This window comes from Chrysemys picta, chromosome 3 (assembly GCF_011386835.1).
Source record: "Chrysemys picta bellii isolate R12L10 chromosome 3, ASM1138683v2, whole genome shotgun sequence".
Taxonomy (NCBI): domain Eukaryota; kingdom Metazoa; phylum Chordata; order Testudines; family Emydidae; genus Chrysemys; species Chrysemys picta.
In genome coordinates this window covers 111,749,460-111,766,972 of record NC_088793.1, presented here as the reverse complement: position 1 = coordinate 111,766,972, position 17,513 = coordinate 111,749,460, and the positions used below count along the sequence as shown (strand labels likewise).

Genomic DNA, 17,513 nt, shown 5'->3' with positions numbered 1-17,513 from the left:
GTTCACCTCATACAATTACTCAAGTGCAATCTCTATCGTGAAAGTATAATTTACAAATGTAGCTTTGTGTTACATAACTGCATTAAAAAAAATTTAAAACTTTATAGAGCCTACAAGTCCACTCAGTCCTACTTCTTGTTCAGCCAATCGCTAAGACCAACAAGTTTGTTTACATTTACAGGAGATAACGCTGCCTGCTTCTTATTTACAATGTCACCTGAAAGTGAGAACAGGCGTTCACATGACACTTTTGTAGCCAGTGTTTCAAGGTACACTTCTACCCCGATAGAAAGCTGTCCCTGGGAGCCAAAAAAATCTTACTGCGTTATAGGCGAAACCGTGTTATAGCAAACTTGCTTTAATCCACGGGAATGCGCAGCCCCCCCACCGGAGCGCTGCTTTACCGCATTATATCCGAATTCGTGTTATATTGGGGTAGAGGTGTATTTACGTGCCAGATATGCTAAACATTCGTATGCTCCCTCATGCTTTGGCAACCATTCCAGAGGACATGCTTCCATGCTGATGATGCTCATTAAAAAAATAATGTTAAATAAATCTGTGACTGAACTCCTTAGGGGAGAATAGTATGTCTCCTGTTCTGTTTTACCCGCATGTTGCCATATAGTTCATGTTATAGCAGTCTCAGATGATGACCCAGCACATGTTCATTTTCAGAACAATTTCACATCAGATTTTACAAAACACTAAGGAGGTACCAATGTGAGATTTCTATAAATAGCTACAGCACTCAACCCAAGATTTAAGAATCCGAAGTGCCATCCAAAATCTGAGAGGGACGAGGTCTAGAGCATGGTTTCAGAAATCTTGAAAGAGCAACACTCCGATGTGGAAAATACCAAACCCAAACCACCAAAACGAAAATCAAACTTCTGCTGGTGACATCTGATTCAGATGATGAAAATGAACATGTGTCAGTCTGCTCTGCTTTGGATCGTTATTGAGCAGAACCTGTCATCAACATGGATGCATATCCTCTGGAATGGTGGTTGAAGTATGAATCTTTAGCACATCTGTCATGTAAATATCTTGTGATGCCAGCTAAAACAGTGCTATGTGAACGCCTGTTCTCACTTTTGGGTGACGTAAACAAGAAGCAGGCAACATTATCTTCTGCAAATTGTAACCAAACTTGTTTGTCTGAGCGATTTGCTGAAGTAGGACTGAGTGGACTTGTAAGCTTTAAAGTTTTACATTGCTTTATTTTTCAATGCAGTTATTTTTTGTATATAATTCTACATTTGTAAGTTCAACTTTCATGATAAAGAGATTGCACTACAGTACTTGTATTAGGTGAATTTAAAAATACTATTTCTTCTGTTTTTTTACAGTGCAAATATTTGTAATAAAAATAAATATAAAGTGTGCACTGTACACTTGATAATCTGTGTTGTAATTGAAATCAATATATTTGAAAATGTAAAAAACATCCAAAAATATTTAAATAAATGGTATTCTGTTATTGTTTAACAGCACGATTAATCACAATTAAGTTTTTTAATCACTTGACAGCCCTAGTTTTAAGATTTAGACATATATAAGTTTACTTTAGGGAGACATTCCTTATGGTCCTGTCACTGGAATAGTATTTATTTTTGTCTTCAGTTAGATGGGACCTAGATTTTCAATTATCCTTTCATGAGTGACAGCTCCTTACCCTTAATTGCTGCCATGATGGCAGCATGTAACTGAACACAAGGACAAGATTATTATCTTCCTCTGAAAATAATACTTTGCAAGTTAGAGCAATGGGAAGTGTGGGTACTTTCACCTTATCTAATAACCAAGAGTAGCCTCTCTAATGGGACAAATCTGCAACAGGTTGGGGCCAAAGAATTCCAGAAGCTTATTTCTGAACTCTGCAGTTCATTGCATTGCCACACAAGGAACCCTATCATGCCACAAGACAAGTCCCATTTGATTATACATTTGATAAACTGAAATGATTTGTTTTACAATAGATAAATAAAATTGGTAACAATAGAGGGCACACATGTTTTACAAAATATCCCAATCCCCATCCAACTGATCACAATTCATTTTGATACAATGAAGTGATAAAACACGCAATTATTAATGTCAAATAATGACAACAGTGACATTCTGCAATATGACACAGAAAAGGAAGAGATTAAAGTAGCACCATAAGCTCACAAATCAGCTGTGCAACATAAACATACCACATACAATGTACAGTAAATGGCAATGCAAAAAAGTATTTTTGTTTTCACTGACTTCAAGTGGTCACTCCTTAATACATTTCAAATTGAACATTACACAACAATCCTATTCATAGCAGCAACATGAGAACCATGAAGATGGGCATTTTCTAATTCTTCTAGATAGATTCACTGGCCTTCTATTAAATACATTATTAGTAGGACATCTGTCTACTCACAACCCTAGTAAATAATTATGAGTGAGATGACAAAATTTTCAAAATCTTCTATGTGTATAATTTATTAAACTGATAACAGAAATTTCAGTTACAATGTGGAGTTCATGGACTGACTATGTGTCAAGCTAAGATTTTGTCATGGATATTTTTAAGAAAAGTCAGGGACAGGTCAGTGGCAATAAAGAAAAATTCACAGAAGCCAATGACCCGTCCCTGACTCTTCCTAAAAATATCCATGATAAAATGGGAAGGGACTGGGCAGCTGCAAGGTGGCTGGGAACTCTGGGCTCCAGTGGCGGAGGGGAGCCTCAGGGTCCCCCTGCCCCCTCCCCAGTGGCAGGGAGGTGCGGGGGTCCCCCTGCCCGTGGCGGCTGGGGCTGCAGGGGTCCTCCTGCCCCCCCCCACGGCGATGGCTGGGGAGCTGCCAGGGTGCCCCCACTGCCTGTAGTCGCTAGGAGCTTTGGGGCTGGCTGCCTCAGGCGGCGGGGATACCTCACAGCTCCCTGCAGCTGTGGGAGGCGGAACGACCCTGCAGCTCCCAGCCGCCGGGGCTGAAGACACGGAGGTCTTTGGAAGTCCCAGATTCTGTGACTTCCTCATCCTTTGTGACAAAATCGTAGCCTTAATTAATGCATATATTACACATAAAGAACAGGAGTACTTGTGGCACCTTAGAGACTAACAAATTAGTCTCTAAGGTGCCACAAGTACTCCTGTTCTTTCTGCGGATACAGACTAACACGGCTGCGACTCTGAAACCTGATATTACACATAGTTAACATCAGTCTCAACTTAACTCTGCACATCACTTTGTTCCTGAAAGATGCAATTCTTTCAAACTTGTTCTAGAAAGTTATTTGAGCTGTGAAGCAAATTCAAGACACTATTCTATTCCTTTAGAAAGAAAAGAAGACTTTAGGCTGGAACAGATGTCTATAATTCTGTATAATTATCACTGATTTGTTTTATTAATATAATAATGCTGCAATATAGTGATGACAGTAGAAATTACATCATCAGAGTCAAATTAAACAGCTCAGACAGCCTGGTCAACAATTAACATAACTAAAAGCTATTTTTTGCATAATATAGGTCATTTTTTTAAAATACGGAAAAGAACACTCCTTTTGGAACACTTAAGAGGAAGACAATTTACCTCTTTACCAGGCAAAGATAACATGTAAAACATCAGGTAAAGTTTTTCAAGGTTTGTCAGATTACTCTACCATTGTGTTATAAAACGGACTTTCTATAGCCTTCTTATTTCAGTCCTGGGATGTTCAGAACAGAGAGAGCCTGTTACATCTGATGCTTTTATTATTGTGGCCAGCTCTCCGATCAGGATTGGGACAAAAATACATCCTCTTTCCATCTTCCTGATGACTCTGGTATAGAGTCTTTTTACTAGATTGAGAGACATCTCTTACTTTCTCCATATGTAGGACAGGGTAAGAAGCCCTCACATCAACATTCATACAGCTCTGAATGTTGAGTGCTATATTTTTCCCTTTAGTTGCTGCACTGGCATTACTTGTTGGGCTTCCTTTGTTCCATTCAGGTGCAGAAAAAGTTGTGAGTTGCCAAAGGTCAAACAATAAATCAGAGCCAGTAAAAATCCAATTATCTCAATTCCTAGTCTTATACCTTATTCAGCAAACTCTGCTGTTTGTAGATTACTCAGAAAATACCTCTATGATGAAGGTAATGGCAGAAACTACAGATTCTTGTGTAAAGAGGGTTCAACCTTTTTGGTGCTTAGCACTCACAATTAAGATAGGTAGGGTCCCAGATAGATTCGTTACCTATTAAACTACAATAGCTAGTAATTTGCCAGCCAGGAAGCATTAGAAATCCTCACCAGCCACTTTTGTCTCCACAGTACTATGTAGATATTACTTTATGAAAGAGGTCCAGAAAAGATCGTAAACGTGATAGCTAGGTACCAAAATCCTAGGGTGGAAGTTGGACATGTCATTCTGTATGGTCACTTTCAAACTTACTTTCACTCATTGTCTCAACAATTTCTTTATCTTTGGTAGATAATTATTACTACGCTATTAGTTATTCTTTCTATAAAGTATACTTATATTCTAAAGACATTATAGGTATACCAAATAATGTTGTTATATAACAACACAGATTAAATCTTTTGAATAAAATATCTCCAAAGGAATATAATGAAATCTTATTGCTACCATACAATGCAGATAAAACAAATAAAAACCTTAAGGTACCTATGCTGAAATAAGAATAAATTAGAAAAATGAAGAGATCTTTTCCCAGAATTTACCAAATATCCATTTGCCATATTTCCTTACTGACCATGTGTTAGGATATCAATCCATCATATTTCCATTCTGACCATAAAAGGGTTCAATTCATAGCTTGCATACAACATAATTCAAACCATTTTTGTCAATTAATATGCAACTTTTATTTAAAAGAATTTATAGACTGGTGACTTGTCATATTATGTCCGGATAGCATATACTGCTCTGGGTTATAGTATTGATAATGAGGATAGGTATATATAGCTATCGTTCATTTTTATGTTGAAGGAAAATGCACTCCTACCACTATCTTGAAAACTTATAGGGGAAACTAGGCCTTATGGATATGGGTGTAATATTTAGAAGGAAATAAATCAGCAACATTTTCTAAAGTATACTGCACCACGACAAATGTAATAATATTATGTTGCAACATGCATAGACTGAACCCTTCTAATATTTCAGAATAAAGTAGAACCTCTTCTCCCAAATAAATAGGAAGGTGCACATCATATAAATTAAAGTATTAAAACACCGTTTCTCCTTGATTTTGTTAATCATTGTGCCCAATATATTTAGCACAGAAGCAGCCCAAAGGATTACCATTTAGCACAGGGAAAGATAGATTAACTAAATAATGCAATGCAATTTGAAATTTTTTGCTGTCGGGTTAGTGTTGCATAGAGTAAGGCACTAGATTAGGAAGAAAGCAGAATTTTTCTAGCTCCTACCTATATCATTGGCTACCATCTTGGAAAATTTTCTGCCTTTGGTCTTCACTGTAAATAATATTTTAACAAAAAATGTCAAAAACTATAAATGTACTAAAAGAATGAATGAACAAAATAAATAATGCTGTTAAAATAAAAATACTGTACCCTTTTCTATAAAATTATTCATTTTTTGATCATCATCATCAGAATTGTTTGGAGAACCAGAACCTATATGAGCGAAGACAGAATGAAAAAGACATGCAAAATGGACATTCACAAAACAAGATACATGTACAACACTGATTTGACAGAAAGACTATCCATTATATTTAAAAAGACATGAGACATAACATACTGTCACACTGACTTCACAGCTAAGATACATCAAAGTACTGATCAAAGATCAAAAGATGAGTGAAGCTTTCTGTTATGTGATGGCACTAAAATGCCAAACTCTTTGCAATAAAGGAGCGAAAACAAAAATAAGCAGATAGTCTGAAGCAAAATTACTTAGTGCAAGACACCACCACAACACAGTGTATCTGGGTTATTTTGGTTAGAGACATTTCTTTTATTTAATATAAACATTTTAATATGTGGACACCTAGTATGTTGGTCTGTAAATAAAAAGAGGACAAATAATTTATCCGAATTTTGATCTATAGAGCAAATGCAATATGGAGCATCGTTTGGGCTCTAAAAGTAGGAAATCTGTTTAGAGCAGCAATTTTATTCTGCAAAAAACTCCTATTCCAACACCACAATAGAGTACTTAATTCTGCAAGCAGTAGTTCTAAAGACCACTAATAGTGAATGGGCTACGATTTGTGAACCACTGTTTTAGAGAGATTTAACTTGGCGGCTTTTTTAATCTTATTAAAATGCCAAACACAACAGGTTTTTATACCTCTAAAAAAAAATCACCAATAAAAAGGACATAAAGTGTTACAAGGGTATTATTTTCTTACTATTTTAGGTATCTGAGCATGGCACTTTGCATATGCTATGCAACTTTATCCAGGGCACTGTATGAGGGGAACAAAGTTTAAAGCTTTTATAATCTCTTTGTTTTGGTTTTCATTTTATTTCTGCTGTAATTTAGTTTTTTGTCTCCCAAAGCGAGAGGATGCTCTGCCAACTAGCAAGGGCATGGAGCCTTTTCTATAGCTGTCAATCTGTGTAACTACTCAGTGGAGGAAGTTAGAGAGTAACTGGAGTTGCAGCTCTGTTCATTTGGAAGATTGAAATTGTCACACCATTCATGCTGTAGCTTCAGTTGCCCTCAGATGTCTCAGACTGTCAGTCCCAAACACTGATCTTCCAGACTGTTGTACAACCAGTCTCCTAATCAAGTTCTAGTTGAGCATTATTTTATAAGAGTAAGTTCCAAAACTATATTCACTGAATTTTTTAAAAATGCAAAGCTTAATGAAGTTAATTACAAAATTATATTTGGATATTGCAGTCTTAGCCCATAGCTAGTCTCTCCCTAACTAGACAAATTGTAACCACCGAAATCTCCCTTCTCCTATTCTCTGTAGCTTTAGTCCACCAGTGTCTGATCCTCTGATTTCTCCTGACACTCCTAAGTTCTGACAATATCCACTCCCCACCTTCCCAACATCTCATGGCTCCTCCCCAGTCTTGTTGCCCTCTCTAAGGCCTTGTCTACACTACTGTGGTAAGTAGACCTAAGTTACGCTACTCCAGCTAGGTGAATAATGTAGCTGCAGTTGACGTAGCTTAGGTCGACTTACTGCGGTCTCTACACCACGCTGAGTTGACGGGAGACGCTCTCCCATCGACTTAACTTAATCTTCTTGTTCCAGTGGGGTACCGGAGAGCGCTCTGCGGTTGATTTAGGGGTCTTCACTAGACTCGCTAAATTGACCCCTTCTAAATCGATCGCAGTAGCGTCGATCCCCGGTAAGTGTAAACATGGCCTTGGAGTCCCTCTGTGAAGCCAACAACTTCTTATCTCCAGCCCCATAGATCCCATTTCTCCTTTTTCTATTACTGCAAATTAATTTTTAAGTTATCTTGAGAAGCCCACTTCTGAATGTTAATCTAATTCAAGACAAAACGTACCCAGGTTTTTTGTTTTGTTTTGTTTTGTTACTCACCCAGTAGAGTGTGTTAAATTTCTGTGCTATGCATGCATACTCTTTGGTTCTTCTATGGCAGAATACAAGTTGAATTTATTTAAATACTATACCTGATCTCAAATTCAGATTGAAAAATTTGATGGGGGGGGTGGGAGAGGGAAGAAATTATATTAAATGAATTTACTGAAATTTTTGAATTTCAAATTTAAGTACAGTGTTGAATCCAGTGTTTTTTTCCCCCTCAAAGTCTTTGAAGACTGGTGATAATCTGGAAACACTGATAAAAAAACCTACCCTATTTCTTTTCTTCTTTATCACCTTCCCAGTCTTCCTTTCTTTTGTTTTTCAGGTTTTCCTTCCTAAGGAAAGTTAGTTTAAGCTTCTCTATATTCCTTCCACCTGCGATGTCTAAATAAAGATTTTTCTGGGGACCATGATACCTGACTTTCACAAAAGATGCTAATCCTTGCAGGACAAATATTTTTGGGTGTCTCCTTTCTTATTTCTCTACATTTTCTTTCTTCCCCACATGTTCCCCATGCTTGTTTCTCTTTGCTTGCCCTATCCTCATCCATGAAATGTCTCCTCTTTCTCCTCTTCTGGTTGTCAGTCTGTTCTTGTGAACCACACCCATTTAATTCTAAAATTGCTATCTTTTGAAAAAACAAAACACAAAACAACCCATACATACCAAATAATTATATATCAGTCAATATTTTAAAGTTCATTTATTTTAATCCTTTTATATGAATTATCTCCTTAGTTCTATTAATTGAATTTTTTTTAATTCAAAACTTGCCTTAAATGTAACTGTCCAGGTTAGCTCATTTTACTTACTCTACCTGTCAGATTCAAATAGTTCAGTTAGAACTATCACCAGCATCACCTAAAATGTGGGAGGAAGTGCTTCACTGCAACAACAGCAGGATACAGTAGGTGGATCATAGATTTTTCACATTTACTGAGCTTCGTGGTGTTTTCTTCTTTTGTTACACAAATAGGAAGCACATCTTTGAATCCAAATGAGGGAAATACTTCTCTACACCACAGGATAGGGTAGCCCAAAATTAGGTTTAACACTTCAACAAATTCTATATTTAGGTAAGTATTTATATCATAGCAACGCACTTCTTTAGTAGAAGTTTGTTTTTAAATGTAAAGCAGAATTAATCTACTAATCATGATGTCTTGGCCAAATTTCAATTCCATTCTCAATTTGCCCTTCTGAAAAGGAAAATCTTAACAGAATGACAGTCTGATGATGTACATTGAAACTCTGAATACAGTCTGAATATGTGTCAAAACAAAATTGCCAACTCAAATTGTCAATTCAGAAATTAAGTTTAATACTTTATAAAAAGTTTTCCTGATAAAGGTTAAAAAAAAGGGGGGATATTTTGTTTTGTCATACATTCATGTGGGTGATAAAGATGACATGCCTCTTATCTAAGTGTGAGGGAACAATGCGGAGGTGTTTTCAGTTAATGGCATTCAACTTTTGAACTTGCATATTCCATTGGTCCAATGGGGAGCCATCTACACTTACTGCACTGCAGCAGAGCTCCTGTAGTGCTTAGTGAAGATGTTACTTATGTTGACAGGAGAATTTCTCCCATTGGCGTAGGTACTCCACTTCCCCAAGAGGTGGTAGCTATGTTGACGGGAGAAGCTCTCTCATTGATATAGTGTCGTCTACACTGGGTATAACAGTGTCGCTCAAGGGCATGATTTTCTACACCCCGGAGCAACTTAGCTATACCAACGTAAGTTTGTAGTGTAGACCAGAGCAGAATATGAATTTGACGACATTCTGGATCTCTAAAAGGCATATCCTTTTTACCCAAGCTTTCACTAAGGGCTTTAGTCTATAGAGGGTAGGATCAAAGACTTTGGTATTTAGTCGTGCCTGACTAACCTAATTGCCTTCTATGATGAGATAACTGGCTCTGTGGATGAGGGGAAAGCAGTGGATGTGTTGTTCCTTGACTTTAGCAAAGCTTTTGATACGGTCTCCCACAGTATTCTTGCCGCCAAGTTAAAGAAGTATGGGCTGGATGAATGGACTGTAAGGTGGATAGAAAGCTGGCTAGATCGTCGGGCTCAACGGGTAGTGATCAATGGCTCCATGTCTAGTTGGCAGCCGGTTTCAAGCGGAGTGCCCCAAGGGTCGGTCCTGGGGCCGGTTTTGTTTAATATCTTTATTAATGATCTGGAGGATGGTGTGGACTGCACTCTCAGCAAGTTTGCAGATGACACTAAACTAGGAGACGTGGTAGATACACTAGAGGGTAGGGATCGGATACAGAGGGACCTAGACAAATTAGAGGATTGGGCCGAAAAAAACCTGATGAGGTTCAACAAGGACAAGTGCAGAGTCCTGCACTTAGGATGGAAGAATCCCATGCACTGCTACAGACTAGGGACCGAATGGCTAGGTAGCAGTTCTGCAGAAAAGGACCTAGGGGTCACAGTGGACGAGAAGCTGGATATGAGTCAACAGTGTGCTCTTGTTGCCAAGAAGGCTAACGGCATTTTGGGCTGTATAAGTAGGGGCATTGCCAGCAGATCGAGGAACGTGATCGTTCCCCTTTATTCGACATTGGTGAGGCCTCATCTGGAATACTGTGTCCAGTTTTGGGCCCCACACTACAAGAAGGATGTTGAAAAATTGGAAAGAGTCCAGCGGAGGGCAACAAAAATGATTAGGGGTCTGGAGCACATGACTTCTGAGGAGAGGCTGAGGGAACTGGGATTGTTTAGTCTCCAGAAGAGAAGAATGAGGGGGGATCTGATAGCAGCCTTCAACTACCTGAAGGGGGGTTCCAAAGAGGATGGAGCTCGGCTGTTCTCAGTGGTGGCAGATGACAGAACAAGGAGCAATGGTCTCAAGTTGCAGTGGGGGAGGTCCAGGTTGGATATCAGAAAAAAATATTTCACTAGGAGGGTGGTGAAACACTGGAATGCGTTACCTAGGGAGGTGGTGGAGTCTCCTTCCTTTGAGGTTTTTAAGGCCCGGCTTGACAAAGCCCTGGCTGGGATGATTTAGCTGGGAATTGGTCCTGCTTTGAGCAGGGGGTTGGACTAGATGACCTCTTGAGGTCCCTTCCAACTCTGATATTCTATGATTCTATTCTTTATAGGCTGTAGTGGGAGGATCATACATAATGGCATTAGTTTATTCATGAGATGAATTCATTTTAATATACATGTTCCCACCCGGTCCTTTTAGGCCCTTTTAAAATATCCAGATAAAATAAATCTGCAATTTTAAATCCTAATCTACCTCATCAGACTAGAGTTTCTGAGGGAGAATGAGTAAAATGATAGATCCCATTGAGAGTCTGATCAAAGTGATGGGAAAGTGAAACAGTGCCAGGTATTTCCAGACACTTTTGAAAATTCACGTTAATACTATATATATTCATTATCAGTGCATTCTTAAGTATTTGGAGGAGCAGGGCCCTAATAGCTTAAACTTTTGAGCTATTAGAGCGGAGTGGGCAAACTTTTTGGCCCGAGGGCTATATCGGGGTTGCGCAACAGTATTGAGGGTCGGGTAGGGAAGGCTGTGCCTCTCCAAACAGCCTGGCCCCTGCCCCCTATCCGCCCACTCCCACGTCCTGCCCCGACTGCCCCCCTCAGAACCCCCAACCCATCCAACCCCCCCTGCTCCTTGTTCCCTGACTGCCCCCTCCCAGGACGCCTGCCCCCTATCCAACCCCCCTGCTCCCTGTCCCCTGACTGCCCCGACCACTATCCACACCCCCGCCCCCTGCTCCCTGTCCCGACTGCCCTGACAGCCCCCCCGGGACTCCCACCCCCTTATCCAACCGTCCTCTGCTCCTTGTCCCCTGACCACCCCCTCCCAGGACCCCCGCCCCTAACTGCCCCCCCGGGATCCCACCCCCTTATCTAGCCCCCATTGCTCCCTGTCCCCTGACTGCCCTCCTGACCCCTATCCACATCCCCGCCCCCGACAGGCCGCAATCTCTAGCCAAGATCCCTTTTCCTCCCTGGCTGTGCAGTGTGTGTGTGTGTGTGTGTGTGTGTGTGTGTGTGTGTGTGTGTGTGTACACAAACGCACACACCCCCAGTGGTTTGACAACATTAATAGGAAAAGCACTCACAAAATATACTGTAGCATGAGAACGTCACTTTCCTCACAGCCTCATAGATAGCATGCATTTCCAATCTAAGAATATCTTTGCCTGTATGCTGTCTCCCTGAAGCATAAATATTTGAAACTTACACATGCCACTTGACTCATCCTTACTAGACACTAGGTTTATATTTCCAAGTCATATAAGTTGTCCTTGATTTAAACCAGAATTCTGCAATGGTTAGTGAAATCTTAAATGGCAGAATGAATACAATGTGATGGAAAGAAAAATGCTACCATAGACAGTTTCTATATAAATTACTTAGCAAACATTTCTGGCACGATTTAGAACAATGCATGTCACATTCTGTGTGATTATAATGTTAAAGTATTTGAAAAAAACTGTAGTTTTATAGTTACCCGAAGTGGGTGACTTGCAGCGATCCTCTGGCACTGTGGTCCCTTCATTAATATCACAAAGACCTGCTGAAAAATACAAAGAACAATTTAAAATAAAAAATAAAATTGCTGTTTACAATCTTTCCTGAACTAGAACTTCAGTGAATTTTTAGCCTCTATATTACACTAAGCAAGTTTCTCTCTCACTTGGGGGGGGGAAGAAGGGGAGAAGATTTTTTTTTTTTTTTTACAAGTCTCTCACTTAAGAGGCTGACCTCAACTACAGCACTAAAATAGTCTGTTTGACAAAAGAATTTCAGTATTACCTCAGAAATATTGAAACTTTTCACTTGATTTTTTTTATCAATTCATCAATATTTAATCAGAAAAGTAATATTTGGCAAACATTTAAGAAAAAAAGTATAGCCTTATATAATCAGAGAAAATTGTTTATTTTATTAGAGGTAGGTATGTGCATTAAACATGTATGCTGTCCAAAACAAAAGAGTAAAGTATGACCTAACATTTTATTTAAGTGAAATAAGAAAACTAATTTATGTTTGTGATAAAATCAGATGAAAAGGAGGATTTCAATATTAAGGAATTCTATAAAATACTTTAAGATTAACATGTGACCACTGTTGTGTATTTTTAAATAATTTCTACTTTCCCTTTTTTGCAGCCACACTTAGGTGATCCTGTACCATCAGTTTTTCAACAGAACTCACTGATTTCATTTAAGAAATGGACTGATGATATAAGGTGGTTATGGTTTATTTTTGGGGAGTGAAATGATTTTTCCCCTGTTGAGGACTTTCATATAACACTCAATATGACACCATCATCAGACAAATCACAAGACTGTAGTTACAAGATTCTTTCACTGAAAGAAATGATAACTTTGCACACTTAAAGAATGCAGAATTAGATGCAAAGAAGGAAGTCAAACCATAGGGATCACAGATATTGCATATTGTGAACTGTAGATACAAATGGAGTTTTTGATCCCCCATTTTCTTTATGACTTGACAAAGGATGTGTTGAAATTTAAAGTTACCAGTTAGACCTTTTAATTTTTTTTTTTAATTAAAAGCTTTCATTAATGTTTTAAGAATATTAACTTGTTTTCAGACTTACTTAAAAATAATTTACTCTTTAGATCTGTTATGATGTACCATGCTAATCTAAATACAATGAGTACTAATTGCACAAATTAAACACAATTGAATCATTTGTTGGGGGGAAAGTATCTGCCTGTGCAGAACAAGATTTTCAGCACAGTGCAATCTTAGTTCTTAGTATCTGAACCTTCTGAGGAAAAAAACCCACAAATGTGTTGAGACTGTTGAGGAGATTGGGTGGGTTACACACGCCAAGTCAGAACAGACGGAATCAAATTGTACCCACTTGCACCTGTGCAACTCTACTGACTTCAGTGTGTTTGCATTGTTGATAGAGGGCAAAAGTAGGTGCAAGAAGCAGTTTTTCTATTTCAAAACTCTGGGGTACTAGTTGTTATCTTCTGGAGTCTGGGCTAACAAATGAATATTTTCTGAATGCCAAAACCAAAGACTTATCCTGTGAGGGAAAGAAGAGTTACTTAGCCTTACTATATGCATCCGAAGAAGTGGGCTGTAGTCCACGAAAGCTTATGCTCTAATAAATTTGTTAGTCTCTAAGGTGCCACAAGTACTCCTGTTCTTCTTTTAGCCTTACTGTAACTATGGTTCTTCAAGATGTTGTCATCAATGTGGATCCCACTCAAGGTGTGCAATCGGAATCTCTTGAACTGCATTTTCCGTTGGGCCACACCTGCGCTATCCATGTTCTCATAGAAATCACAGAACCGGAAGGAACCTTGAGAGGTTATCTAGTCCAGTCCCCTACACTCAAGGCAGGACTAAGTATTATCTAGACCATCCTCGACAGGTGTTTGTCCATCCTGCTCTTAAAAATCCCCAATGATAGAGATTCCATCACCTCCCTAGGCAATTTATTCCAGTGCTTAGGGAAAACTTCCTAACAGTCAGAGTGGTTAATGTCCAATCTAAAGTGCCCTTGCCGCAATTTAAGGCTGTTGCTTCTTGCCCTATTCTCAGAGGTTAAGAACAACAATTTTTCTCCCTCCTCCTCCTCCTCGTAATCTTTTATGTACTTGAAAACTGTTATGTTCCCTCTCAGCCTGCTCTTCTCCAGACTAAACAAACCCAATTTTTTAAATCTTCCCTCATAGGTCATGTTTTCTACACCTTTAATTATTTTTGTTGCTCTTTGGACTTTCGCCAATTTGTCCACATCTTTCCTGAAATGTGGCGCCCAGAACTGGATACAATACTCCAGTTGAGGCCTAATGAGCACGGAGTAGAGTGGAAGAATTACTTCTCGTGTCTTGCTTTCAACACTCCTGCTAATATATCCCAGAATGATGTTTGCTTTTTTTTGCAACAGCGTTACACTATTGACTCATATTTAGCTTGTGATCCACTACGACACCCAGATCCCTTTCCGCAGTACTCCTTCCTAGGCAGTCATTTACCATTTTGTATGTGTGCAACTGATTGTTCCTTCATAAGTGGAGTACTTTACATTTGTCCTTATTGAATTTCATCCTATTTACATCAGACCATTTATCCAGTTTGTCCATATCATTTTGAATTTTAATCCTATCCTCCAAAGCCCTTGCAACCCCTCCCAGCTTGGTATCATCCACAAACTTTATAAGTGTACTCTCTATGCCATTATCTAAATCAGGGATAGGCAACCTATGGCACATGTGCCAAAGATGGCACGCGAGCTGATTTTCAGTGGCACTCACACTGCCTGGGTCCCGGCCACCGGTCTGGGGGGCACTGCATTTTAATTTAATTTTAAATGAAGCTTCTTAAACTTTAAAAAAACCTTATTTACTTTACATACAACAACAGTTTAGTTATATATTATAGACTTACAGAAAGAGACCTTCTAAAAACGTTAAAATGTATTACTGGCACACAAAACCTTAAATTAGAGTGAATAAATGAAGACTCGGCACACCACTTCTGAAAGGTTGCCGTCCCCTGATCTAAATCATTGATGAAGATATTGAACAGAACCGATCCCTGTGGATCCTCACTCGTTATGCCCTTCCAGCTTGACTGTGAATCACTGATGATTACTCTCTGAGAACGATTTTCCAACCAGTTATGCACCCACCTTATAGTAACTCCATCTAGGTTGTATTTTCCTAGTTTGTTTCTGAGAAGATCATGCGAGACAGTATCAAAAGCCTTACTAAAGTCAAGATATACCACATCTACCACTTCTCTCCCCCCCCCTCCACAAGGCTTGTTACCCTGTCAAATCCATGCTGACTGTTATTTATCTCTTTATTATCTTCTAGGTGTTTGCAAATTGATTGCTTAATTATTTGCTCTGTTATCTTTCCGGGTACAGAAGTTAAGCTGACTGGTCTGTAATTCCCCGGGTTGTTCTTATTTTCCTTTTTATAGATGGGCACTATAGAAGCCCATAGAAGCACTATGCACTTCTACCCCACTACAGTGATGTTAACACTGCCTTTTCAAACTTGGCATCTGATCTTGTAGCTAGGTCAAGAGTATAGGTCTTAACAAAAGTCACAGGATTACTCTAGGTAGCTTGCAGCTTGTCTACTAACAGAGTGATCTTTGATATTTGGAGGGAAAGGTTTATCAGCCATTTCGTAGCAGAATGATATGCACTGTGTGGTCCATTTTGATATTCTCTGGCAGAGGAAAGCTTGACCCTTCAAAGCACCAAAGATGGCAACAAAGAGATGAGAAGCCAGGCTGAAGAACTCTGTAATATAACAAGACCCTTTAAATGTCCAAATTGTGTAGTTTTTTCCCCTCCAGAAGCAGAATGAAGTTTAGGGGAGAAAACAGGTAAACTGATGGACTGGTTCAAACGAAATTCCAAAACTGCTTAAGGGATAAATTTAGGATGAAGTCTCAATACCACCTTATGTCTGTACAATGTTGGGTAAAGGGATATCAATGATAAGAGCCTGGAGTTCACTGAGCCTGCAGCCGACGTGATAACGACTAAGAGTATCATCTTGAGAGTGAGGTCATGTAAGAAGCATTCTGAAAGTGGCTTGAAAAGGGGGCTCCATGAGGTTTGCAAGGACAATATTAAGATTTCAAGTAGGTGGGTTCTTGAACACATGAGTAAGTATGCAGTAGCCCTTTCAGGAATCTGGTTACTGTGGGGTGTGAGAAAACTGAACAAGTGGATGGTATACAGAGACTACTGGTAAGGTGGGGCTTTATGGAACTGAATGAAAAGCCAGGTTTGTAGGGATTCAGCCCCAAAAGGAAGCACTGGGAGGGGCTGAGCATGGGTCACATGCAGGTTTATGGGACTGCAACTGGGAAAGGCACATCCCTGCATTTCCTTCCCTGGCTGCCATCTTGCAAACCTGCCTGTAGAGCTGGGGCATTTTTTTCTCAAAAAATGTTGTCAATAAATGGCATGCTGTTGCCAATACCTACATACCATTTACATTAAAGTCAATGGTCCAGTATTGGTTCCTGGCAAAATATTGTTATTAACTGGATGTTGTCAATATCCAGGTAGCTATTAAGTGGACTCCACTGTAATATGTTGCAAATGTGCTGTTTGTTAAGGGTTGAAGCGTGGAATTCTGTACCACAGGCAGCAATGCTATGCAAGCTAACCTGATCACTTGCAGCTCTGGCACGTTTTGTGAAGGGACACATCTTTTTCAGACTCTATTTCATGTATCTGGAGGGGATTCAGATGGGCACCCCAACCTGTTCCAGACACATCCATAGTCAGTGCACTTGTGGGAGGCAGGGTAGAAAAGCCCCCTCCAAATGTTTTTGGGATTAACCACCAGGTCAGTGCTGATAGGACCACTGACAGTAATGCTGAGTAGTATGGTGGGACCACAACTCATGCTCACCTGATGTTTTGTAGGAGAATGGATGGATTTTAGTCAGGCTTATAATGGATGTGGATGAAATCTGGCAAGCAGTGTCACATAAATGCAGGCTGACATATGCTAGGCCATATGACATAAGGTCTTTTGACTTTTCACCAACTTTTTAAAATATTCCAAAAAAACGTTCATCTTGTTAATTCATTAACTGATACATTTTACATAGTACATCAATGTTCTTTCTACAAAAACCGCATACATATAAAGAAACACCACAGACATAAGGCTGCTAGGGAGATAGGGCAGCTATAGCTCCTGCCTTTCATAGCTAGTTTTGTTCCTTCATTTGGTCGGAACATAATGGAAGAGGTTGATGAAAATGCAAGGGATTTCTCCCCTCTATCAGCAGTTCTCATCCCTACCAACCCTGGAAGAAATAGATTGACGTACAATAGCAGTATGTTTTGCTGTCACAAGTGCACCATGCTGACTGAACCTAGTTTGCTTAAAGGAGATAAAAGGACAGAAATCCTCTTGGCTACATACTCAAAGTACACACATCTATGATGTGATGCCATGATTTTAAA

At 39.3% G+C, this 17,513-nt stretch overlaps 1 protein-coding gene across 10 annotated transcripts in view; it reads right to left on the bottom strand.

The window, feature by feature from the left end:
* Positions 1-17,513, bottom strand: part of STXBP5 (syntaxin binding protein 5) — a 176,005-nt gene that overhangs the window by 25,337 nt on the left and 133,155 nt on the right. For 4 of the 10 annotated variants that reach the window (XM_005280427.5, XM_042848228.2, XM_065590314.1 and 1 more), the window contains 3 exons: positions 12,027-12,092; positions 5,568-5,630; positions 5,421-5,468 (listed from right to left, as the gene is read on the bottom strand). In XM_005280427.5, the coding sequence (XP_005280484.2) occupies positions 5,421-5,468; positions 5,568-5,630; positions 12,027-12,092 (177 nt within the window). The remainder of the gene's footprint in view (positions 1-5,420; positions 5,469-5,567; positions 5,631-12,026; positions 12,093-17,513) is intronic. The other 6 variants (XM_005280429.5, XM_065590315.1, XM_065590316.1 and 3 more) reach the window with 4 other exon arrangements.